The following is a 25,227-nucleotide window of genomic DNA, read 5'->3' as shown; positions in this document are numbered from 1 at the left end:
GGGCGGGGGGGGGCACAGGACAGCAGCCTCGCATTGGGCCACGGGCTAGAGACACGTGATCTACCACGTCCAAGACAACATCGACCATAAGCTACCCCACTGCTGATGTACCACCAAGAAGAAACACTGCCAATCAAATGATGGCACAGTATTTTTCTACCACCCATAGTCGCTCAAAGAGCCACTGAGACCTGCTAAGACGGATTTTAATGTATCTTAAACATACACAAAAAAGCATGGGGACTTCCCTGTGGCACAGTGGTTAAGAATCCACCTGCCAATGCAGGGGACACGGGTTCGAGCCCTGGTCTGGGAAGACCCACACGCCGCTGAGCAACTAAGCCCGTGCGCCACAACTGCTGAGCCTGCGCTCTAGAGCCCGCGAGCCACCACTACTGAGCCCGCGCGCCACAACTACTGAAGCCCACAAGCCTAGAGCCTGTGCTCTGCAACAAGAGAAGCCACTGCCATGAGAAGCCCGTGCACTGCAACAAAGACCCAACGCAGCCAAAAAAAAAAAAAAAAAGCACGGTATGCACAGAGTTGATAAGGGTACTGAGGATTTCTTCACACTCAGAGTCTAACTCCTCTGACCCACTGTCCGTCTCAGCTCTCGCACCCTCTGGAGAAGGGGGAGCAGCGTTTTCTTCACTCACACAGGCAGCAGCTCAGGCCACAGCCCTCACGTGAGCAAGCAGCCCAGCGCCACCAGACCTGCCACCAGACCTCTGAGGAGCTCTGAAGCCGAATACGAGGACAGGCAAAGCAGTCACAAAGAACAAGGCAGCCTGGAGGTGGCACGGACCATGCACTCAAAACTCGTTTTTAAAACTAAAAACTATCAGCGATATTCTCGGTGAACTAAGGGCAGAAAGCATCGCCAAGAAGAGGACGCTGTGAACAAAGAACTGCCAGGGGACAAGAGGTCTTCGCTGTTAACAACAGGACCGCAGAAGTGAAAAATTCAATTCAAGAGTTGGAAGATGAGGGAATCTTCCATAGGATAGATCAAACAAGTCCAAGGGAAAGAAAATAGAGGAAAAAAGAATAAAACAGAGGACCAGTCTTGAGGTCCAACAGGCAGACAGCAGGAGTTCCAAAACAAGAAAACTGAGAAGAACAGGACAGAGGAAACCAAAAGGAATGACTGAAGAAAAGGAACTCAAATTAATGGACTTAAGTTGAAAGGGCTGACTTGCGTCTCAGCACAGCGGATGACAACCTACACCCAAGCCTGGCTCTGAGAAATGTGCAAACGCCTGGGACTGAGAGAAGATCCTAAAACCTTTAGAAATGATAAAACAGGGCCAACACTGGATCAGGAGTCAGAACAGATCCATGCTTCTCAACAGCAACACTGCAAGACAGTAAATACGAAGCGCTTCCGAGTTCCTAAGGAAAAATGACGCCTGGTCTAGAACTGTATTCCCAGTCACATGTCAGGTCAGATGGATGAAGACAATGCCAAACATGACAGTCAGAAACTGTACCTCCCCGGGACCCTTTCTGAGAAGCTACTAGAACAACTACTAAAACCCAGAACTAACCCAAGACAATAGATGAGCTAAGACTAAGAGCTGAGAACAGGGTATCAGAGCCAGGAGGGAGGAAGGGACCCCGCGGGTGATGGTACGGGGGCCCCGCCATGAGACTGCACCAGGCCAAGTCCAGGTCGGAGCAGGGCCGTAGCTCCAGAGATGAAACCTATGGAATGCCGGACGCATATGAACACAACCAGGGAAAACTTTAGGGGTGAAGTTGTTTTCTAAGCACTTGTTCACAAGCAACAAACAAACAAAAAGAGACAATTAACTCCAGGTAGAATAAAGTATCGGAAAGGAAAGGTACTAAGCATATACCACATGGCTTGGGTAGCAACAACCTTCACACAGTCAGGCTAATTATCATACGAGCAATGAGGTGTATCATCACAAGAAACAGTTCCCTGCTCCTCCGGGTGATGTGGGCAGAATTACTGGACTCTCTGCACACACAGAGCTGATGAAAACAAAAACTAAATTAAAAAAAATAGTTGTCAAGACTCATCCTTAGCTAATAGTGATAAAATATTCAGAGCAGTTAAGATTGTTTCAAGATGGAAAACTTTTAAAGAAAGGATATAGCACTAAAATAAAATGTAATGTCTGGGTTCTTAACAAAGATTGGCATAAAGAGAATGGGTGTTTTAATTAGTACTGCTCCACAGTTCCTTTTAAGTCAACACAACTCTCCCGTCTACAGGCATTGCAAGCGTTTGGGTAATCTTCTGATGTATTTTTCCCACCCGGTCCTTCGTGTGTAATAAGTGTACTTTAAAAAAGTTTTAGTTATTCAACAGTGAATTTGGGAAAGCTGGTAAAATTTGGACATTTCACATGTACAGAGATATAAGATAATTTTATATTTTAAAAGATTCTGTCATCTGCTTCCTGTATTTGCTCTCCTCAGTAACTAGTAATTACAACTTCAGCAAAAACAAAACCAACTCCATGAAAAGAAAGAACAGGAAACTCAAACTCCCGCTTCTAGTCCCTTTATTACTTACGTCTTCCTATAAAAGAATAACCTTTCATTTGCATCCTGGAAAACAATGACGCATGAAAACTAAAAGCAGAGATAAACAAAGCTGAGAAAAAGGGGAGGGGGGGGAAGTCGCTGACTTCTCCTTGAATAAGTGAAAGGTTTCAGAAAAAACCGCTTCTCGAGTCTTCCTGTACTGTTAGCAATAGAGGGCACATCTCACCATGGTAAGGCAGACACGCCTAATAAAGTTCTTTATTGTTCTGGCCACAGTACAACAGCTATGTATATCCACGTTCAAAAGACAACCTATTTAAAGGACAATTTATCCTAATTATTTAGGGCTCTGTGGACAAAAACTAATCCTCAGGTAAATTTTTTTTTTTTTTGGCTGCATTGGGTCTTCGTTGCTGTGTGCGGGCTTTTCTCTAGTTGCGGCGAACGGGGGCTACTCTTCACTGCGGTGCGCGGGCTTCTCATTGTGGTGGCTTCTCTTATTGTGCAGCACGGGCTCTAGGCGCGTGGGCTGCAGTAGTTGTGGCACGCGGGCTCAGTAGTTGTGGCTCGTGGGCTCTAGAGCACAGGCTCAGTAGTTGTGGTGCATGGGCTTAGCTGCTTTGCGGCACGTGGGATCTTCCCGGACCAGGGCTCGAACCCGTGTCCCCTGCATTGGCAGGCGGATTCCTAACCACTGTGCCACCAGGGAAGCCCTGGCAGGCGAATTCTTAACCGCTGCGCCACCAGGGAAGTCCCAATCCTCAGGTAATTTTTTTAAAGGTTTTATTGAGTATAACTGACAATGAAATGCACATATTTAAAGTGTACAATCTGATCAGTTTGGACATATGTATACACCCATGAAACCATTACTCCAATCAATATCATGAACACATCCATCACTCTCTCCCCAGGAAGCTATTGATCTGCTTTCTGTCACTGCAGATTATTTTGCATTTTCTAAATTTATATAAACAAACTCATACAGTGTATGCTCTTTTTTTCTGGTTTCTTTCACACAGCACAATTACACAGTTTCCTCCATATTGCCAAGTGTATCAGTAATTCACTCCTCTATTCTGAACGCTGAACTGTGTGGCTACAATACCACAGTGTATATCCAGCCTCCTGATAATGGATATTTGGGGCGTTACAAATAAAGCTGTTATAAACATTCGTGTACAAACCTTTGTATGAACATGTACTTTCATTTCCTTTGGTTATTGACCTAGAAGAGTGACTGATGAATCAGATTTTAGGGATATGTTTGACTTTTTAAAAAACTGCCAAACTGTCTTCCAAAGTAATCTCACCATTTTACACTCCCATGGCAGTCCTTCCACACACCTGCCAGCAGCTGGTGTGGTCATCCTGTCAACTTCAGCCGCTGTGATGGGCGTGTAGTATTAGCTCACAGTGGTTTTAATCAGTGTTTTCCTAATGGCTAATGATGCTGAACATCTGTTCACGTGTGCTATTTGCCATCCATACGTATTTCTTAGTAAAATGTTCATTTTTTTATTGGGTTATTTTCTCATCATTGAGTTTTGAGAGTTCTTTTTATAGTTTGAATACAAATCCTCTATCAGACATGTAATTTACAAATATTTTTCTCCTAGTTCTGTGGCTTGTCTTAATTTTCTCCTCAGTGCCTGTCAAAGAGCAAGTTTTAAACTCTGATGAAGTTTAATTCATTTTGTCTTTTATGGCTCATGTTTTTGGTATCCTACCTAAGAAATCTTTGCCTGTTTAAGGCACAAACTTTTCTCCTATGCTTTCTTGTAGAAGTTTTATAGTTTTAGGTTTTACATTTAGGTCTGTGATCAGTTTTGAGTTAATTTCTATATAAAGGGTAAGGTTTGATGAAGGTTCCTTTTTTTTTGCGTATGGTTATCTGCTCCTGAACCATTTGTTGAAAAGACCATCTTTTCTTCACTGAACTGCCTTTATACCTTTGTCAACAATCAGTTGACCAGGGTGGTGTGGCGTCCGGGGCCCTTAGCCCGAAGCAGAAGAGGCCCGGCCCGTGGGACAGAGCAGTCGCCACCGCCAGTCCCGGAGCCCACCCAGGGCCACCCTGCAAGGAGCCGCAGGCAGCGGGAGCCTGAGTTGCTGCCGGTGCTGGCACCAAAACTGACAAGCTGCTCCTAAAACTCACATGGAAATGCAGCATCCCCACAACAGCCAAGACAATCCTGAAAAAGAAGACCAAACCTAAGAGGACTCACACTTCCCAACTTCAACGTCAAAGCCACAGTGCTCAAGACAGAGCAGTGCTGGCCTGACAACAACAGAGATGAATGGAACTGAGAGTCCAGAAACAACCCCTCACAATTTCGCTCAACTGATTCTCAACAATGGTGTGAAGACCCTTCAGTGGGGGAAAGAATGGTCTTTTCAACAAATGGTGCTGTCCATTAAAGATGTTAAAAAAAAAATTGTAAAATAAACAAACAAACAAACAAATGGTGCTGGACAACAGGACGTCCACATGCAAAAAGTATGCATTCGAACCCCTACCTCACACCATACACAAGAAATTAATTCAAAATGAATCAAAGACCTAAATGTAAAAGCAAAAACAATAAAATTCTTATCAGAAAACACAGGAGTGAATCTTTGTGACCTTGGCTTAGGCAACGATTTCTTAAATATAATACCAAAAGCACAAGGAATGAAAGAAAAAGTAGGTAAACTGGACTTCATCAAAATGAAAAACTTTTGTGTGTCAAAGGACAGCATCAAGAAAATGAAGAAAATTCCCACCCAATGGAAGAAAATATCTGCAAGCCACATGGCCCAGTAAGTCCAGTCCTAGGTGTGTATCCAAGAGAAATGAAAGCATTTGTCCACACAAAAACTTGTACATAAATGTTCATCGCAGCATTACTCATAAGAGGCAAAAAGTGGAAACAACCCAGAAGTGCATCAACTAACTGCTGAGTGGATGAACTAAATGTGGTCCATCCACACGGTGGAATATCACTCAGCCATAAAAAGGGAAGCACTAATACATGATATAACATAGGGAAGCCTTGAAAACATTATTTGCATGAAAGAAACCAATCACCAAAGATCACATATTGTATGATTCCATTTATGTGAAATATTCAGCATAGGCAAATCCACTGAGGCAGAAAGCAGGTTAGTATTTGCCAGGAACTTGGGGAGGAGAAGTGGGAATGACTGCTAATGGGCATGGGGCTTCTTCCTGGGATGATGGAAATATTAAAATTAAATCGTGCTGATGGTTACAAAATTCTGAATAAATAAAAAAAGCCACTGAACGGTTTAAATGGATGAATTTTATGGTATGTGAAATCTATCTCATCAGAGGTGTAAAGAAGAAAGTCAATTAGAAAATTTTAAAACCATCTAATCTTTAAAAATGCCATCAAGGATATTCTCCTAAAGTCTTCAGAACAACCAACTGAGAGTTTACATGTGAGTCTAGTTCGGGCCCCACTGCCCCGGGGCACGGCGTCTCCTCCCTCTCAGCAGCACCTTTAACACGAGGTGTTGAAATCAGGTACTGTGCGTCTTCCGTGTTTTCTTCGTTTCAGAATTGTTTGGACTGCTCTGTAGGTTTCTCCATATGAATTTTATTTTATTTTATTTACTATTTATTTATTTACTCAGGCTGCGCTGTGAGGCTTGAGGAATCTTAACTCCCTGACCAGGGACTGAACCCGCGCCCTCGGCAGTGAAAGCGCGGAGTCCTAACCACTGGACCACCAGGGAATTCCCTCCATATAAATTTTAGAATCGTCTTGTTGATTTCTTTTCTTTTTTTAAAAAAAATTAATTAATTTATTTATTTTTGGCTGTGTTGGGTCTTCGTTTCTGTGCGAGGGCTTTCTCTAGTTGCGGCGAGCGGGGGCCACTCTTCATCGCGGTGCGAGGGCCTCTCACTGTCGCGGCCTCTCTTGTTGCGGAGCACAGGCTCCAGACGCGCAGGCTCAGTAGTTGTGGCTCACGGGCCTAGCTGCTCCGCAGCGTGTGGGATCTTCCCAGACCAGGGCTCAAACCCGTATCCCCTGCATTGGCAGGCAGATTCTCAACCACTGCGCCTCCAGGGAAGCCCCTCGTCTTGTTGATTTCTAAAACAGAAAAATGCTACTGGGACTTACTTTTGCCGGGCGGTCATGTAAGATGACAGAAAGTTTGTAAGTTTAAAGGTACATGGAGTGATGTTCTCCCGCTGTCCACAGGTTCTCCCTCTTACAGAACTGTAGTCCTGACCACAGCGAGCTAGAGAGACCGCGGTTAAACGCCCGAAGCTATGTAACTACAAGGCGCTTCACTTTTCGAGTGTGACAGGAGTCCCAAACCTAAGCACATGCACATCACACATTCGTATCCTACAAGCAGCCACTTATTTACGAGTAGGAGGTGCAACTCACCTGCAGAGAACAAGCACACAGTTTAAGCTGTGCAAATGAACAGTGTGCTTTATAAATAAGAAGATAGTTGTGTTTTTTAAAAATCTTCCTTGTATCTTTCCTTTGTGCCTCAAATTACCATCAACAAATGTTGTGTTTTTTAAAAATCTTCCTTGTATCTTTCCTTTGTGCCTCAAATTACCATCAACAAATGTAGCGTGGGCAGTAAATCCCTTAGGGCGTATCAAGTTAGTATCCCAAAAGAAAATGAGTTGGGACTGCTGGCTAGTGAAGGATTATCACTTCCCTAAACACCAGAATCCTTTTATCCGTTATCACATCAGAAAAAGCAAGCTTTTCCGATAACCAAAGCTTTTTAAGTACCAAAACACTTCATTCAGCTTAACCATTTGGGGTTAGAAACGTCTTAAACTGAACCCGTTAACCCGTGGGACAGTTATCTCAGAGCTGCGACCGGCCTCCAGGCGCCTTTTGCAGCTGTCCGCTCTGCTTTCAGAAGACTCACGGCGCCCCATCCTGCCAGCCTGCTGCCTCCCGACCCTGATCACAAGGCCCTCCTCTGGGGAAGGGCCACGAGAGGCCAAGTGTCTACCCTGCCAAAGCTCATTTCTTTGCAGAGAGGCTGCGGACCAGGGCCGAGTCCAAGCCCAGTTTGATCAGACGGGCTGTGAGTGGGATCTGTGTGTGGGATCTGAAGGGCTTGACGCTCAGCAGTTCCCACACAGGCAGCCCCTGTGCAGGTGGACCACGCCCGCCACCAGCCCCTCAGGGGATATCCGCCAGCCAGAGGCCGACTGCAGAGGAGAGGAGCCAACACACCCAGCGTTTCAGGGACTCGCTGGGCTCCCCAACTCAAGCAGGCCTTGAAGATGCTGGGGTCCTGAGGTTCTCTGATTGCTGACACTTGGGTGCTGGTCGCAAGCTCTGACAACCTCCAAAACCGAAGGGAAGCCTTTCCCATACATTTTGAAAAGACACATCTATGGAGTAACAACTGATTTGCACAATGCAGGACTTCCCAAATCAAATGAGGGTTTTATCCTTGTGGTATTAAAAGTACTTGAAGTGTTTTGATGTAGCTACACTCTTTGAAAAGTTAGTAAGCTGCACAGTGTTAAGTACTAGATACTAACCAGAAGCTGCTATGCCTGAGAACACTTCCCAGTAAAGCTGGAAGCAGATTTTCCTTATCAATCAGTTTCCAACGATGCATGTGGTCAAAGGAGAACCTCGCACAACGATGGGGTAGTAACAGAACCCTGGTGACACGGCCAGCCACGCACACGCAGCTAAGCGGGACCAGGAAACTAAGTCTGGCCAGTAAGACATAAGTGGAAGTGTCTAGTGGCTTTTTTTGCCACACCTCGCGGCATCTGGGATCTTAGTTCCCCGACCAGGGATCGAACCCGTGCTCCTGGCAGTGGAAGCAAGGAGCCCTAGCCACTGGACTGCCAGGGAAGTCCCTCTAGTGGCTGTTTTTAAGAATGCTCCATGAAAAAGAGGTAAAAGTAACCTTTCACTCTCTTCATCCCATGTCCTGTTGCCTGGAATGAAAACGTGAGGGCTGGAGTCCTAGCTGCCATATTGGACCGTGAGGCTAAGGGCCACCTCCCAGAGATGTCAAAGCAGTCAACTGGAGGGAGCCTGGCTCCCTACGTATTTTATGGAGCACAGCTGCCATTCCAGCCCCGGGGCCGACTCCTTGTACACTCCGATGTTGTTTAAGCCACTGTTATCGTAGATCTGAAATTCTAATAAACAGTATGCCTCAATTTTCACAATTCTCTACTTTAGCCAACTCTGGTGACCAGCCACCAGCAGTTGAGCATGTCAGTCTAGAGAATGCTCCCCACACACACCAAGGAGTTTCTGTCATCCAGGAGGTACAGAAGAACACCAGCTCATCTTTGCAGGCACTTACTATATCCAGACCCTGTACTGAGCGCTTTGAATGAACTGTCTCATTTAATTCTCCCCCAAACTTCATCCTGTTTGACTGAATGGAGGTGCTGGGGCACAGAGAAGTCCAGCATTGTCCTCGGTCACACGGCGAACAGGGACACAACAGGACTGCGAACTCCAGGCTGTGCCCGAGCCCAGCCCCTCCCCCTCGTGGAGCCTGCTGAGGTCCAGGGAGAGCAGCCCCCCAGGCCCAACAAGCCCACCGTGGATACGGTCCACCCACAGGGCCCAGTCCCCACTTCTATCTCCCGCAGCAGTGGCACAGTGCTTTGCAAACAACTCGTCTTTTATTTAGAGAAATAAAAGTACCACTTCATGGTAAATGTTTCCTTCCTATCCCTTAGAGGAGAAAAGGGAAAAAAAACTTAGCATCTTACCTCAAAGGAACATTCAACATTTCTTTCATTTTTTTTGTGTGATAATCCCTTCAGGTCTATCTTTTCAACACTCACTGTAAAGGTAAACAAAACAAAACAAAACAACAACAAACAAAATTATAAAAATGAAGTAAGAGCTTGAAGTACACATGATTAGTTTGCATCGATACATTAGCAACTTTTCACAGTCTGGCTCCCAACGCCTGGCCCCGTCTCCTCTGCGGTGGGTGAGCTCGCCAGGAACGAGGAGGCAGCTCGCTCGGGAATGGAGGGCGAAGTTGAAAGTGACACAGAAGAAACAGGCAAAAAATAAAAACAAATCATAGAAAAGAAAGAGATCGGAGCTTGAAAATGCACAAGGGCACAGACCATAATTATAACTGAAGATTAGTTATGATCTGTTCTCGTTTCTGAAAAACTAATGCTCAACGTTTTCCACTGAGATTGTTCGGAGACACAGCTGCCCAGAACCTCTCACTGGCATCTCCTCGTCTCCTCCTTCTAGGACAAAGCCAGGCTGGAGGTGTGAGGAGAGCAGCTGCGGAGGAGACCCTGCAGACCCCTAACACTGCCTCTGCAAAACAGAGCAAGGATGGGCAGAGGCCGCAGCTGCACAGTTGGACAGGGATGAGAAAGGGCCGTCGCCGTTGGAGAGTTCCAGAGCCATCCCCTCTGCGTACCTCCCTTTTCACAGGCAAGGGTGCATTTTTTTTTCTCCTCAAAAAGAAACCGATACAATTAAGCTTCTAAGCCCTTAAGCGTTAAGATGCAAATATTTGAGCACAAATATTTGTTGAAAATAAAACAGCACTTATCAAACATGATGTAGTTTCCAAACTCCCAAACCACATTAAGGTACGTATGTCCTATTTCTGATTCAAATACTAAAGTTTCTCAAGTATCGAGTTAACTGGTTCTTCAAGCTTATGAACCTTGGGCAGGCACGGGCAGTCAGCTCTTATGCAAAGACCCTGGCAAATGAGGGAGGCTTTACTTTCTGAACAGCACACACACCTTCTTGCACTATTTTTCCCCAATATTTCCAGAGGTCCCTTGGCTGTGCACCATGGGGATTTCTACAAATCTTCAAAACCTGTCTAGCATGACACACTCAACATAACTTATTAAAGCTATTAAGTTACACTTTCTGCAGACTCCCCATCTCCTGGTCGGCCACACCTTCCATAGTTTTCTCCGGGCCACCCCCAGAAAGCTTTGTGCTCAAAAGTTTGGAGGGAAAATCTGAGAAACTCCTTTTTTGTAGGCTGCCCACGTACATTAGCAGATTAAAGGCTCTGAGAAGTCCTGCAACAAATAAATCTACATTTTTAAACCATAATTTCTCAATTTCTTTGGCCACAGAACTCTCTCCTCCCCTAACATGTCTGAGCACCCCAGGGAGCAACGAGCAGCTCTGTGCACCGGGCTTCTGGGAAGGTTCTAACGCTGCACTGCCCACTGCTGCAGCCACTGACCACACGGGACCACTTAAGTTGGTATTAATTACAATTGAAGAAAATTAAAAATCTCACTCCTCGGTTGCACTAACCACATTTTAAGCGCTCCCACACGTGGCTAGCAGCTACCATACTGCAGCAGACACAGAAGCCCGGTCATCCCAGGGAGCTCTACTGGGCGGCACTGTTCTAAGCAGGCAGGCTGCAGGCTGCCCTCGGCCTGTCTGTCTGTGTAAACGGGCTCCGGGGCACACAACCACGCTGTGGGCAGACGTACCGTCAATGGGAGCTCTCCACCCCACGACGTCAGAGCCCGGCCCCAGACTCCGCACGCTTCCCAGAGCCAGAAATACTGACTTTCTGGATCTTTGCAGAAAAAAAGGTGCCAATCCCTGCCCTAAACCAACAACTGTTCATTCACCAACTCGTCTTACAAAGCTCCTGCTGTGTCCCGGGCCATTTTCCAAGGGCTGGGCACACAGCGACCAGCGCCGTCGATGGGTTCTCGCACTCACAGAGGTTACGGCCTGTTGGGGAAAAGACCTTTCACGCCCTGAATTTTTCTCATGAGTCTCCCTAATTTTATAAAGTTGCATCAGGGTTGATATGGATCTTGGGAGACACTAGAACCCATTTGGTTTAGAGTATTTTAAGCTTAAAATAGCATCTCACAGGAAGGAATTACTCTAAAGAAAAAAATAAGAACGTTTTCCTCCTTTCTGGCAAAACAAAGAAAACACTCCATTTAGCAGCTGTGCACTGCCCGACCTCACTCGGTGAAACTACTCACTGTTCCTGTCTGACTTCCCCAGTCAGATTGTCAGCAAATAAACAGCTCTTATGTTTTCCCAATCACTATTTTTAAAAACCTACCCACAATGACCTCACCCTAATCCAGATCCTTTACTTTTTTAAACAACAGAATATACAAAGTCAATGAAAACAGAAAAACGTTATTCGGCATTTTCCCAGGCCACAGAACACCAACGTGTACCTAAAAGTTCCAGGACTGAGTATGAGCATTTATGGGAAAAAAAAGTAAAAAGAAAAAACCCCAACTGGACTGAAAGCGGGAAGTGACTCATATCTGGACAGGAAAATGTGAAAAGCAGATGAATGTTACTCAGCTGTTTTCAAATAAAAGAGGCATTTTGGACCACAGGACTGAAACGTTTGCGAGACCTCTTCAAAATCACCAGCCCACCTGACTCGGTGCTCTGTGTCCGCGCCATCGGCCCTCTGCAGGCAGCTGCAGCGGCCCCGGCACTGCCAGGATGGCTCCGGACCAGATACACGGCCGGCCGGCCGGCCGACGAGTTCTGCTGCTTTTCTCTTGGTGCCATGCCCACTGTGTGGCCACACGGGGCTCTGAGGGTGGGAGGACGGCCTGCTGGGGCGGGGGCGGGGGCGGGGGCGGGGGGGGGGGGAGAGAACGTGCAGAGGGACTTCTGTAGCAGATGAGAGTGCTGACGGTGGCTAACACAAGGGGCGGCTGGGGGTGTTGAACTGGGCTTCAAAGGTGTGTAAGCATACTCTCGATTTTGGAACTACTAAAGGCTATGTTTATAAAAATAAAAACATGGAAAAATGCTTATAATATTACCTGAAAAATTATAAACTGTATGTATAACATGATTATAGTTGTTTAAAATGTTAAAGAAAGATTGACTAAAAATAAATTATCAAAAATGATAGGGTTAATTGTGTTTGGTTGTGGAGTTATGGGTAGTTTCCCTGCCAAATTTCTGTAATGTGGTTTCATAATTTTAGAGTGTTTACCTACACGCATACAAATTTGTTGACAACCCACTTAAAGTCTACTGGTAGATAATGCGGCCTCCTTCCCTCCCAACACCCTCGTGAGCCCTGTAGACTGTGTCATCTGTCACACACGAAGTCCCAGTACTTTCTGAAAAGTGCCAGCAAACTTGTGTCAACTTTAGGGGCTAGATACCAAACCATCACCTGCAGGGAGAGAACACATCCAAAGACAGGGTTAGCACCAACTGGAAAGACCCCGAGCCCAAAGGGGCGCGGTGGGAAGAGCGCTAGGGGGCTGGGAAGGACGTGAGCCTCGCTGGGGTCCAGACTGTGCAGAGGCTCAGGGCAGGGCACCCAGGGCTGGGACCCCGGGACTTGAGGCCACCAGCCTGCTCTCACATAGAGATGCAAAGAGCAAGGTGGTGTGCTGTTTGCTTTTAACATTTCGTGTGTTCAAACCTTTCTTCTTTTCTTATTCACGATGTACACTAGGAATTCTCCTCAAATCTTACAAGTTAGAGCACACCGCCTTCACTAAGATGTGTAATTGCACTGAACTACCATTTTTATAATTGGATCAATGCCTAATTTAAAAACCAGAACACTAACGTAACTGAAAAAGGAGGGAGGGAGGGAGATGTGCGTAGAAGAGACCGCAAAAGGCCCCGTAGTAACAGCCCAGACAAGCATCCCGAAAGGCCTGAGCGGGGTCTGGCGGAGTCACAGACGACTTCCAGCAGACACCGCCAGGACCAGAAAACCACTCCCCGGACCTCAGCCCGGGGAGCTCCTGCTAAAACCGCCACAGCCTAAGGGCCACCTTCGCTCAGCCTAACTGCCACAGCCCAAGGGCCACCAAGGGCCTTCAAACGATCTCCAGGAGCTGATGGCCACCTCATACTGAGAGAACACGACACCTAGAGATGATGGCTTTAATATGCCCCAAGAATGCGGCACTCTCTTGGAACATTTTCCCTAAAGTCTTCTGGAAAAAACTGGGTGGTTGGTAGTTTTCTGCCAATTATGTGTTTTACTTGATTTCAAAGTATCTTTATTAAATAGCTTAATTCTGCACACTCAATAACAAGAAACCAAAAATTACCAAAACTGTGCCAAAAGAAAGCACAGTAAAGAGGGTATTATTCATGAGTAAAGGCAAAGATGAAAACAATCATGTTCCAGCACAACACCTTCTTCTCTCAAGTGCTATACAACAGAACTCAGTGTCTTCATACTTAGAGAAACTGAACCAGACTAATATTTGAGATGCCTCCAGCTTTACAATTGTTATTATTGAAAGCTAGTTTTCATCTAAAAATTGAAAACCTGTATTCTTAAAAGTCTCAGTTGAATAATGATGTTCCTAAAATATCAAGTTACTTTCTCACTTTCATTTAGTTGTCTGTGTTAATGGGAATAATTTTTTAAAACGCTGCTTCTTTTAACTGTCCTTAAAATTCGAACATTCACTACTATGCTGATTAAACTGATCCTCTTTCCTACATCTTTTCAGGTCATGTTATATTTAAGAGCTCTGTAACTTATTTTTCTTTTATTTTTTATCATCTAGCTACCTTGCATTAATTTGTTAGTTCTCCAGAAATATAGAAACAAAAGCAGTACCTGATCCAGAAAACATAAAGCTGATAAAACATATTTCTAAAGTAGCAAAAATAGGAAATGAACACACACTCCATTGGAATGGTTGGTGATAACGGCACTTGAATCTAGGGGCCTGAGGAAGTCACTTGTTTATGTGTTAAGGCAAATGTTTTATTCAGCCTTAGTACGCACGAGGCACAGGAGCAGCCGTAAGTGATGGAAAAATGACACAGTTCACAGCAGTGCTGTGGGGCTAGACCTCAAAGGGAAGGGCCCAGCGGGCAGAGCGACACAGCGGTCAAGGCCCAGGTATGCCAGCACCTGTGCTGGACGAAGCTGTGTGGTGGCAGAGACGGGTGACAGGAGGCCAGGGCAGAGAGGACAGGCCCACAACCCACTCGGCAGGGCCAGGGAAGCCCAGGGGCTCTGCAGTCATACAGGCTGTCTGAAACGTGACACTTTCCAGCTCCGTGACCTTGGGCGCAGTTATTTAATCCCTGAACAAAACGAGCTCCGTGGGACTGCGGCATCACCTGGCGGGCTTCCACAAACTCCAAGCGGCTTCCCAAGGAAGGCTGTACCTGAAAATCTTCGCAATCAATAGTACAGAGAAAAAGGTAACGCTTTCACTTCATGTGTACTTGAGTTTCCTTTTCTATTCTCTTCTAACACAAGTGTTGGGATCTCAGGGTTGGGATCCCAGCTTATCTTAGGAACGCTGCTTATCTGTGACTCAGTTCTCCTGTCTGTGAAATGGGGACTGTTGTTAGAATGAACCAGCTTATACCTGAGCCCCACAGGTTCTTAGGAAGATCAGATGAGTTAATGTATGTAACGAGCTTGGACACCACCTGACAAGAGCAGTCGGCGTCAGACTGTCCTTACTGCTGTCCCCTGAGCTTCAGAACTGAAGAAATACAAAAGTCTGACCTCTTTACAAGTTAAATTGTGTCACTGAAAACTTCTAAGAAGCAGAGACAACCCACAACAGAAGTGGGATACAGAAAAGACAGCAAGAAAACTTTAATAATGCTCAGAGTGGCTTCAGACTTTGCGAAGAGCAGTAACAGGGCACTGGGGAAAGTGCGAACAACAAAACCAGGTTTACTTGCTGGTCAATTTCTGGGCGGAGGAGACCATCATCCCCATGACCACTGGCTGGAGAATACCGTAGATAATTAGCAAGGTCTGGCTGACTACTCTCTAAGCATTATGATGTCTGAGAGCAGACAATAGCGGCCCTACCACAGATCTGCCTTCCCGCACCCAGGCACATCGGCAAGAGAGTGACAGACACAGCCGTTCAACTGGCAATCATATTAAAAAACAGGAACGAGGGGGTCTTGACAATTGTGCCTACAGGAAAAAGCACAATGGTGAAGGAAAGGCCTTCCCCTTAAGACTGCAGGACACAGGCTCCAAAGGTGCGGGGACAGGCTGGGGACAAAGGAAGCAACGCCCCATCGGGAGGCGCTCCTCCCTGGACGACACATGCAAGGAAGAAGTCCCTCTGAGCGAGTGAGTGACAACCACCCACCCGGAAACTGAGGTCCTGCTGTGTCTTCAGAAAGACTGACCCTCCAGCTGAGGCAGAAGTGAGCCGACCACACGCTCCCAGGGCTGCTAGGAGGGCGATCTTCCCCCCACCGACACCGAGCGCGTTTCCAGGCACCCACGCCCGGCTCTAGACCAGGAGGCCCAGAGAGCCCTGTCTCTCCCCAGCGAGCCCCCCAAACCCCACACAGCTGGCCGGGGGACAGCCAGCCCGACTCTGTCTAGTGCGGCTGCACAAAGCCAGACGTTCAAGAACCAGGGAGCTCGGCCTCCTCCCAGACGTGCCCTGCCATCTCCAGAGCTGCACTGTCCACGCTGAGCTAGTACAACTGCATGAGATAAATCTAAAAGTTCAGGCCCTTACTCGCGTGAGCCACATTTTCCAGGCTTGGAAGGCACGCGTGGCTGGTGGCGACCGCGTCAGTGCAGAGAGAACATACTGTTACTGCACAGAGCGCTACAGGACGGCGCTGCCCTAGAATTCAGGACCCACTGCAGTGTTGGGCGGGGAGAGGCGCAACAACTTTCACTTTTTCCCCCTTAATAAACATCAAGATGTGAGATGTTTACAGCCGAGATCCACTCGTGCGTAACTTGCAGAATTTAGAAAAATAGTACATCTTACTAAGACTAGCATCCCCAAAGATCTGAGAGCATTTAACCAAATGCCACTGCGAACGTCTCCTCCTACATCCGACGCTCCTCCCTCTGACCCTGCGGACCAAGGGCTCACCTCTGGAGTGCTTCCCTCCAGGCCTCTTGGGCAGCGACTCCTCAGTGGAATGGGCGGATGTGTGCAGGGCATTCTCCAAACTGTTACCGACACTGCTGACGGGGGTCTCTGTCCTGGGAGTGACCTCAGGGGACAAAAATAGAAACATCTTATTTTCTTCCATGTAGTTCATATGGAATGATTTCCATTTTTATTTAAAAGACATTTAAGTTTATTGTAGCTTCAAACTTTTCTATAAAATGTGTATTACTAGTGCAACTATAAAGCACTTCCGGCAAAAGACAAAAATTTCACCAACCCACTCCTCATCACTGAAACTTAAAAACATCCCAAGTTTGAGCAAACGTGGAAGTCTTGTGCCAGTGGTTCACTCGCTGGATAGAAACTGTTAACCAAGCCATCAGGAATCATATACCTATATCTGAGGCACAACCTGATTTTCTATTTCTTCAAATCACAGAGTTTCCTATAATATTAATTACACAGCAGGACTTAATACAGTCCTTCTATAAATCTTGAAAAAAAATAATAAAATGCTCTTAAAAAAACCCAGTAAAGAACAGAATACAACTTGATCTATTTGGGAGTACATTTTAAAAAAGCAGATTCTAAAATTACATTACAATTCCATTTCTGGGAATTTTCATACGAAGTACTTACACGTGAGAAAGATGTGGGGCGGGACGCTCACCGCAGCGTTGGTAATAGCACGATACTGAAAACACCTTAACAGCTACTGATAGAGACCCAATAAACAAAGGACTGCCGCCCACAGATCCCCACTCTGCACGGCAAGAAAAGCTCACCTAGACCAAGTGTCCAAAACAAGCCAGAAGGAGTGTCCCGTGCCCCCTCCCGTCTCAGGGTTACAGTGAACGTGTCCATGTGTAAATAAACAGGGCCCGGAAGGATACGGCAAACTGGTAACCGTTAAGTGACTTCAAGAAATGAGAGGAGGCTTTCTTGGGCAGGGTAGGGAGGGTGCAATAACTTTCTTTTTTTCCCCTTAATAATGACGAGTATTTGAAAATTTTATAGCCAAATATATTTACTACTTGTAGGATTTAGAAGACTAAAAATGACCAATGCTTTAACGTCTTCATATTCACAATTTAATGTACATCAACATTTCAAAGGACAGTAGAGAAAAATTAAATTTTAAAGTTTATCAAAAGAGGTGAGTTTTAAAAGGTGGAGAGGGGCTTCCCTGGTGGCGCAGTGGTTAAGAATCCGCCTGCCAATGCAGGGGACACGGGTTCGAGCCCTGGTCCGGGAAGATCCCACATGCCGCGGAGCAACTAAGCCCGTGTGCCACAACTACTGAGCCTGCGCTCTGGAGCCCACGAGCCACAACTACTGAGCCCGCGCACCACAACTACTGAAGCCCGTGCGCCTACAGCCCGCGCTCCGCAACAAGAGAAGCCACCGCAATGAGAAGCCCGTGCACCGCAACGAAGAGTAGCCCCACTCGCCGCAACTAGAGAAAGCCCACGCCCAGCAACAAAGACCCAACGCAGCCAAAAATAAATTAATTAATTAATTAAAAAACAAAAAAGGTGGAGAAACACCATCCTACATACACAACAAAGGAGAAGATTTGGGAAAAAGTGGAGCATGACTTCTGGTCCTAACCCTGACCCGTGTCAGGAAGCTCTCTGGCCTTCACTGTCCCTGGTCCTCCTCGCTACCTGGACAGCAGGTGGGTGGCAGCACGGCCCCGTCCCCTGCTGTGTAAACCCCGGGCCTGGGGCATCAGGCAGAGGCAGAGGGAGTGGAGCAGGTGGAGGTGGCACCACTCCTGCAGGGCAGGCCTGTACCTGCCATCTCGGAGACAGGACACCCAAGCCTTCACAGACGGAGCCGCAGCGAGACCGCAGGCTGCCCGCAACAAGCTCCGCCTGCTCCACCTGTCAGCCTCCGGCCAGGAAGGCGCCCTGCTGCGCACGGTGCCACGCAGGGACCCCACGCAAGGACCCCACGCAAGGACAGCAACTCACCGCACGTCTGGTGAGTCTGCAAGTTTATGTAGCTCAAGGAAAGAGCTCCTCCCCACCCAGTATTCCTCCAAATGGTCAATTCATTTGATAACATTTACCAAGATGTTATCAAGACAGCTACATTTTTCAGTTACTTATATTTATAATTTAACTAAATTGGATTATTTCCTTTAGGTGTGGCAAAGTTTCTTTCATCATCCAATGGTCAGAGTATTCCAGAAATGAACTTCTCTCCTATTAAATAAGATAACAGCACTAATAGGTACAAGTAATTACTCAAAGAGCACGATTTTAAATTCCAAACAGTAAATATTACTTTGGGAAACAACTCAGGAGGTTCCCATTTTCAGCTACACACTGAACATAACGGCAACAGACTCCCCCCATCTGACCTGACTCCTAGGAACCCCTGTGTTCTCTTAGCTGCCCTGGCAAGTAATTCTAAGTCCTGGCCCTAAGGAGAGAGAGGCTGGGCTGTCTCAACAACCGACAACGGAAACACTGGGCCTGCTGGCCAGCGAGGAACCTCCCTGCCCCAAGCAGAGACACACATGCCCCTGCCCACCCTGCAACAGCCCAAACGGCCAGAGCACAACGCCCTCCTCCAGACTCTCAGCCTGTGGGGAGGGGGGTGCAAGAGTGGACCAAGTGCCCTCCAGCCCCTCTGGTTAACACTGTGGTTGGAGAACGCAGCTTGTGAAGCAGGGGAAGCAGACCCGCACGGGGTTCTCAGCCCTGACTGCACACGGAACCCCGGGGTGCTAAAAGAATGCAGGCCAACACCCCGCCAAGCCAACCAGGACTTCTGGACTGCGGCCGGGACGCTGGTGTGTTTCTTTTGTTTTGTGCGTGAAGCTCCCAGGGCCCCACGTCCAGATGTCTGACTGTCTCCAGAGGAGAACAGCGAGCTCCTTCCCTGGATTCACAGGAAAAGCTACAGGGTGTAGGTCAATGTGCCGTGGCTACAAACAGAAAGGGAAAATCTGTGAGTTCCCCATCAAAATGTATGCACTGCATCTGACATAAATACATGAAAGAAAACTCTTTAAAACTGTAACTACTGGAAAAATAATATTTGTTTTCCTCGGTACTTTTTCCCCCAAAGCATTTCTTCCTAGTCTTCCAAATGTTCACTTTTTCCAACCAAGCCTTTATCTTTACTTTGCTCCTTTGTTTACATTGAAAGCTGTCTTCACTTGCGTTTCCCAGAAATGCTGTCTGGGGTTATTTTTGGTCAAGTTAATTTGCCCCACGTGACCTACGCAGTTCAGCTCAAGTGCTCTCTGACTCAGGCTCACAAGCAGGGCCAGTCAGCAGCTTGGTGGACGCGAGAATAAAGACCCGCTCCGTTCCCAGTGTCGCCTTCCGCTGCTGCGGGGAAGGCGCTGAGAAGATGCTCTCCAATGACAGAGCCCAGCTCAACCTTGACGGATGTTTCCCATTAGGCTCAAAGTCCCTTTTCCTGCAAGCAGCCGGCTCTGTTTCTAAACGACGCCGGACGTGCTTGCCGGCCGGGAAGGTGAACCTCCCGTTTCACCTTCACGGCGGGCCTCTCCTACGGCCCACGGGGTCTGGCTCCTGTCACCGCCGTGACATCCCCCTCGGCTCCCCTCCACTCCATCCACTGCGGTCACCGGGGGCGGGACCGACGGCCGGGAGGCCTTTGCCCCAGCTGTGCCCTCAGCTGGGAGCCCCTCGACCCCATCTCGTGCACGGCTCCGGCTCCACAGCCGCGGCCGCAGCCCGCTGACCATGCCACCACGGCCAAAACTTCATCTGGCAAACGTTCAGCTTCCTCCACTGCACCTAGTTCGTAGGGTTTTTGTGAGAATTAAATGAAAAGCATTTAAAGTAGTTAGTGTGCTGGAAAAACAGCCAGGACTCAGTGAGATGTTAGCGGCTGCTATGACCATTGCACATGTCAGCCAGCCATGAAGGCCATTACACAGGCTCAAGTGCCAACACGCGGCACTGTGAGGACACGTGGAGGGGGCACACGCCCACGAGGTCCCGCAGGGAAGCTCCCCTGGGCGGCCTCGAATCCGGGGGCAGGGTCTGTGCTCAACCCCACTATCCACACCCCAAGTGCAGCACGCAAAGCTGCCCTGCTGACCACGCCCAGGGTCCAGGTCCAGGCAGCCCCACGGTTTCCACATCCCCGTCCCTGGAATCTGGGGGCTGCCTCCCCCTCTAAATAGACACTCCACCTACAGGTGGACTCTTCCATGACAAGCGATCAGCACACTGCAACTACAGGTAGACAAATGCCCTTACGAGCAATGCTCACATGTCACAGGCGAGCAATCTCACCCCCAACCAGCAAGTGCAAATCGGTGCAAGTGTCTCAACAGCAATTAGGTGTATGTAACAAACTTTTATTACATCTGTACCTTTGGACCCACTAATCCCGCTGGGAGGAATCTATCCTAAGAATATAGCCAGCGATACAAAGGTTTGTGGGCAAGAAGGTTCATCTTAGCTTTAAAAAGACAAAAACAGGGAATTCCCTGGCAGTCCAGGGGTTAGGACTTCGAGCTTTCACCGCTGAGGGCATGGGTTCAATCCCTGGTAAACTAAGATCCTGCAAGCCATGCAGCACGGCCGAAAAAAAAAAAAATGACATAAATATCCAGCAAGATTAATATTTAAGTACGTAAATAAACTTACATCCAGGGGCTTCCCTGGTGGCGCAGTGGTTGAGAATCTGCCTGCCAATGCAGGGGACACGGGTTTGAGCCCTGGTCCGGGAAGATCCTACATGCCGTGGAGCAACTAAGCCCGTGCACCACAACTACTGAGCCTGCGCTCTAGAGCCCACAAACCACAACTACTGAGCCTGAGCTCTAAAGCCCGTGAGCCACAACTACAGAAGCCCTCACACATAGAGCCCGTGCTCCGCAACAAGAGAAGCCACCACAATGAGAAGCCCGCGCACCGCAACAAAGAGTAGCCCCCCCTCACCACAACTAGAGAAAGCCCGCATGCAGCAACGAAGACCCAACGCAGCCAAATAAATAAATAAATAAATAAATTTACATCCATATGATTAAATATTATGCAGCCTTTAAAAAATAATTTCAGAAAATGAAAGGCATGGAGAACACTCACACTTAGATATGTGAATTTCGTAATATATAAATCGTATAGATACGTATATTACAGGCATTGAAAAAAGAAGAAAACATGCCACAATTTTAATAGTATTTACTATCTCAGTGATTAAAATATACTTTTCTGTTTTTCAATTTTTCTGGAAGGAACAATCACTATTAGAATTAAGGGAAAAGTTAAAGATACTACGTCTAAATGAGAGCACCTTCCTACAAGACGCAAACAGCACGAAAAAGTCCAACAAAAGCAAGTTCCAAAACCGCAACTGCTCATCCCTTGCACGGCTGTCCTGTCTCCCCCGGGCCTGGCGCGTCTGGGAGCTGTCGGAGGTGCTGAGCGACACCGGCAGGACAGGAAACCCTGCGGTCCAGGGAGGACGGCTGAGCTGAGGCCTCGTGGGACCAGGAGTCAGCCAAGCAAACACCTGCAGCAAGGGCTTCCAGGAGCAGGGACAGATGGGTGGGGGCCCCGAGTCTCCAAGAGCTGGGCAGGAAGGCCTCCTTGGCTGAAGCTCATGAACGCCAGGGACCTCCAAGCACAAGCATGAACTCCAGCATCTACAAACAGAGTCCCTGATTTTCAACATGTTTTCCAAGTACCACCTCTATACCGGAAAGAACAACATGTTAAATATTTCTAAGTCAATGGGAAAAAAATACATAAAATCAAAAAGAAAAGTGATTTGTAAGCATTTTACTAAAATAGTGATTATGTGTCTCTAAAACCCAGAACAAGAAAATAGATAGTTTAATAGTGAAAGCTATTTGCTGACTTAGGACAAGCGGAGGCCAGAGCTAACCAAAAACCGTTTTCCACATAAAAACGCTGCTTTTAATATTTCTTACCCTAGGGCTCTGCTCATTAAAAAAGAGAAAAGGAGGGAGCAAAAAACGATTACTGCTCAAAAATCTCAGCACAAGGTACCAAGTACGTAACCAGATGAGTTCCAGCAAAGCGGCTCGAAAGCCATGCTCTTCCCAAGCAGCCTTCAGGGCGGTGCAGCCCCACCGCACACCCAGCCTCTGTGCACGCCGGGAAGCTCAGAAATTCAACTCCAGGCCACCCTGCAGCCGGCAGCCGGCGGTTAAACCAGAGCCCGGCGGTGGGGGAAGGCGCCCGGAGCCTGTCACCTAGCAGGGGCCACCATCGTCCAGCTGGTGACGTGGCCGAGGAGCAGGGCGTAGCAGGACAGGCTTCGTCTGAACAGAAGCACCGCCAGCCTCTCATTCAGAGGTTTATCTTAAACAATGTCAACAGCTTAGGTGTATTCTCCTAAAACTGAGCAGACAACAGGCAGCAAATTTAAGGCGGGGGCGGGGGAGCATTAAAAACAGTGGTGTCGAGAGAAAGGTGCAATGTTAGTGGTGAGGACCACGAATGACGCAAGGGGTCACGCAGGGTCACGCAGGAGTATTATTAAACCCAGAACTTCAAAAGGCACAGCCACGTGGGATCTCAATAAACTCTGAAGACAACACTGAATGTAAAATACATTCAGGAAGGCAGCCCCTCCCCCTTTAGGAAAAACGTAAGGCATGTGACCGGTGTACTCGTGGAAACCACTTCAAATGCAGGGCTGCGGTCCTCTGCACGGCAACATCAATTTCAGGTAGAGTTTCTTCTCATGGACATCACAGCCAAAGTCGCTCCTTTTTACCCTCAGGACTTTTGATATTAAGTGCATACTACACACCATATTGTTAGCGTGCACATTTTGGCCAGAAGTGTGCTTAAATATTGGGGTTTTCTTTGAGAACATGACTCAAAGTCTAGTCATAATGAGTAAACTGGGCTCTAATGACCATTTTGGTTCTTGACGTAATATTCAAGCACCAGAGATGAACCTCGCAGAGCAGCACATGTTCCAGTGGTTGCTGTACGATCCCCCGGGGTGCGAGCCACGATACGGGTTCAGTCCAGAACCCTGGGGCATCCAGGATGGGGGACAACAGGCACCCAGAGCAGCTGGAAATGAGCAGGAGCCACCCAGCTGAAGACAAGGACATAGCAAAGGTCCAGAAAGTATGAGTAAAACAGGCCCTGGGTATTTCTTTCTATAGGAGCCACTTGAGCAGACGCCTGTTACGAGCACGGCCGAGCTGCTCAGAGTTCCTCAGGGCCAGGGAGCCGTTCAGGGAAAGATCAGGCCGGAAAGGGCCCAACGCGTGATCAGAGAAGACACTCAGGTCAAGGAATTCAAGATGCACCTCCAGCCGCAGATGTCAGCAGACCCTGCACATGAGAGGTACACGGGTATGGGCGCTGAGCCTGCCCTTTCACACACCAGACCCTCCTCAGCACCCTGAGTGCCAGAACATTTCAACAAGCATCTTACGTGCAGTCTCCAAAGGACATGCTAATCTCAAGGCACCGGGCCAGCCCATTTCTCCGCCTCTGCCCAGAGCTTCACCTTTACAGTGACGCGAGTCACAGCAAGCAGGTAGCACTCCTTCACAGCTATACTTCCTTGGGGAGCATTACTCCTTCTTGGACACGTGGTCTACACTGACCACAACACTTGGATTACAAAACACAGGTGGTTCTCCATCAATAATGGCTGAGTAGTCAGAGCAATATTTTGCAGATAACCATAAGCTCTGGACAAGGCATATAAAACAATGAACTGACACAACCAAACACAGGAGAAACCAGGGGGAGGTCTCAGCTTGGAAGTGAGACGTGCACGGGTGAGCTCATGTCCAGCAGGCCCAGGCCTCGCCAGAGAGGAGAGCAGCTGAAGCTCAGGGAGGGCCCCAAGCCTCACCAACTCGGAAAGCCAGAGATCGGAACGCTGGTGGACTACAGCCGCTGGAAAGTGAGAGGGAAACCCCGAAAGGAGAGCGCCCGGAAGGGGAACAGCAAATTCTGCACGTGACTCCTGCCCACACTCCGCGTGAGCCCTGAGCCAGGCGCCAAGGGCAGGCTCCTGGCGGTCACCCCAAGACCAATCAGCCGCACAGACCGCAGCAGCCGGCGGACACCAGAGAGGGGCCTGGGAGGAGCCCAGCCAGGCCCACTACACCAAACAAACACAACTGGGTGCCAACACCCTTCAGGAGGACAGAACAAAATCCAGAGTTTCTACAATGCCTCACACTCAATGTCCAAGAAGCGATCCGTAATTACTAGACACATAAAGAAACGAAAACGAGACCCACACAGAGAGAAAAGGAGGGCAGGCACAAGATGAGCCGTAGCTGGGGCCCGAGGCAAGGGGCGATAAGCGGCTGCTGTAACGAGGCTCCAGGACAGGAGGGAAAATATGCCCATGGTATACGAACCAAGAAGAGATCTCAGGAGAGAAACAGAAATTGTTTCTAAAAATGGAAATTCAGGAAGCAACCAATGTCCTTCAGTAAGTGAATGGATAAATAAACTGTGAACTTCCATACAATGAACTATGACCCAGCTCTGTAGAGAAATGAGCTCTCCAGCCATGAAAAGACGTGGGGGAAGCTTAAATCCATGTTCCTAAGTGAAGAAGACCATCTGATCCCAACCATGTGACATCTGGAAAAGGCAAAACTATGGAGACAGTCAAAAGATCAGTGGTGGCCAGGGGTTGCGAGGGGCTGGGCGGGGGGGGGTGCGGTGAATGGGTAGAGCACAGAGGATTTTAATGACAGTGAAAATATTCTGTAATACTGTAACAGTGGATATACGTCATTACACATTTGTCCAGACCTATAAAATATACAACACATTAGAGTGAGCCCTAATGTAAACTGTGGACTTTGGGTGATTATGATCAAT

The 25,227-nt window shown here is 47.8% G+C and overlaps 1 protein-coding gene across 2 annotated transcripts in view; it reads right to left on the bottom strand.

The window, feature by feature from the left end:
• Positions 1–25,227, bottom strand: part of ZCCHC14 (zinc finger CCHC-type containing 14) — a 59,113-nt gene that overhangs the window by 17,208 nt on the left and 16,678 nt on the right. For both annotated transcript variants that reach the window (XM_068527517.1, XM_068527516.1), the window contains exons 2-3: positions 16,367–16,490; positions 9,260–9,333 (exon numbers count right to left, since the gene is read on the bottom strand). In XM_068527517.1, the coding sequence (XP_068383618.1) occupies positions 9,260–9,333; positions 16,367–16,490 (198 nt within the window). The remainder of the gene's footprint in view (positions 1–9,259; positions 9,334–16,366; positions 16,491–25,227) is intronic.

This window comes from Eschrichtius robustus, chromosome 19 (genome assembly GCF_028021215.1).
Source record: "Eschrichtius robustus isolate mEscRob2 chromosome 19, mEscRob2.pri, whole genome shotgun sequence".
Lineage (NCBI taxonomy): Eukaryota > Metazoa > Chordata > Mammalia > Artiodactyla > Eschrichtiidae > Eschrichtius > Eschrichtius robustus.
This window is presented reverse-complemented; position numbering and strand designations above follow the sequence as displayed.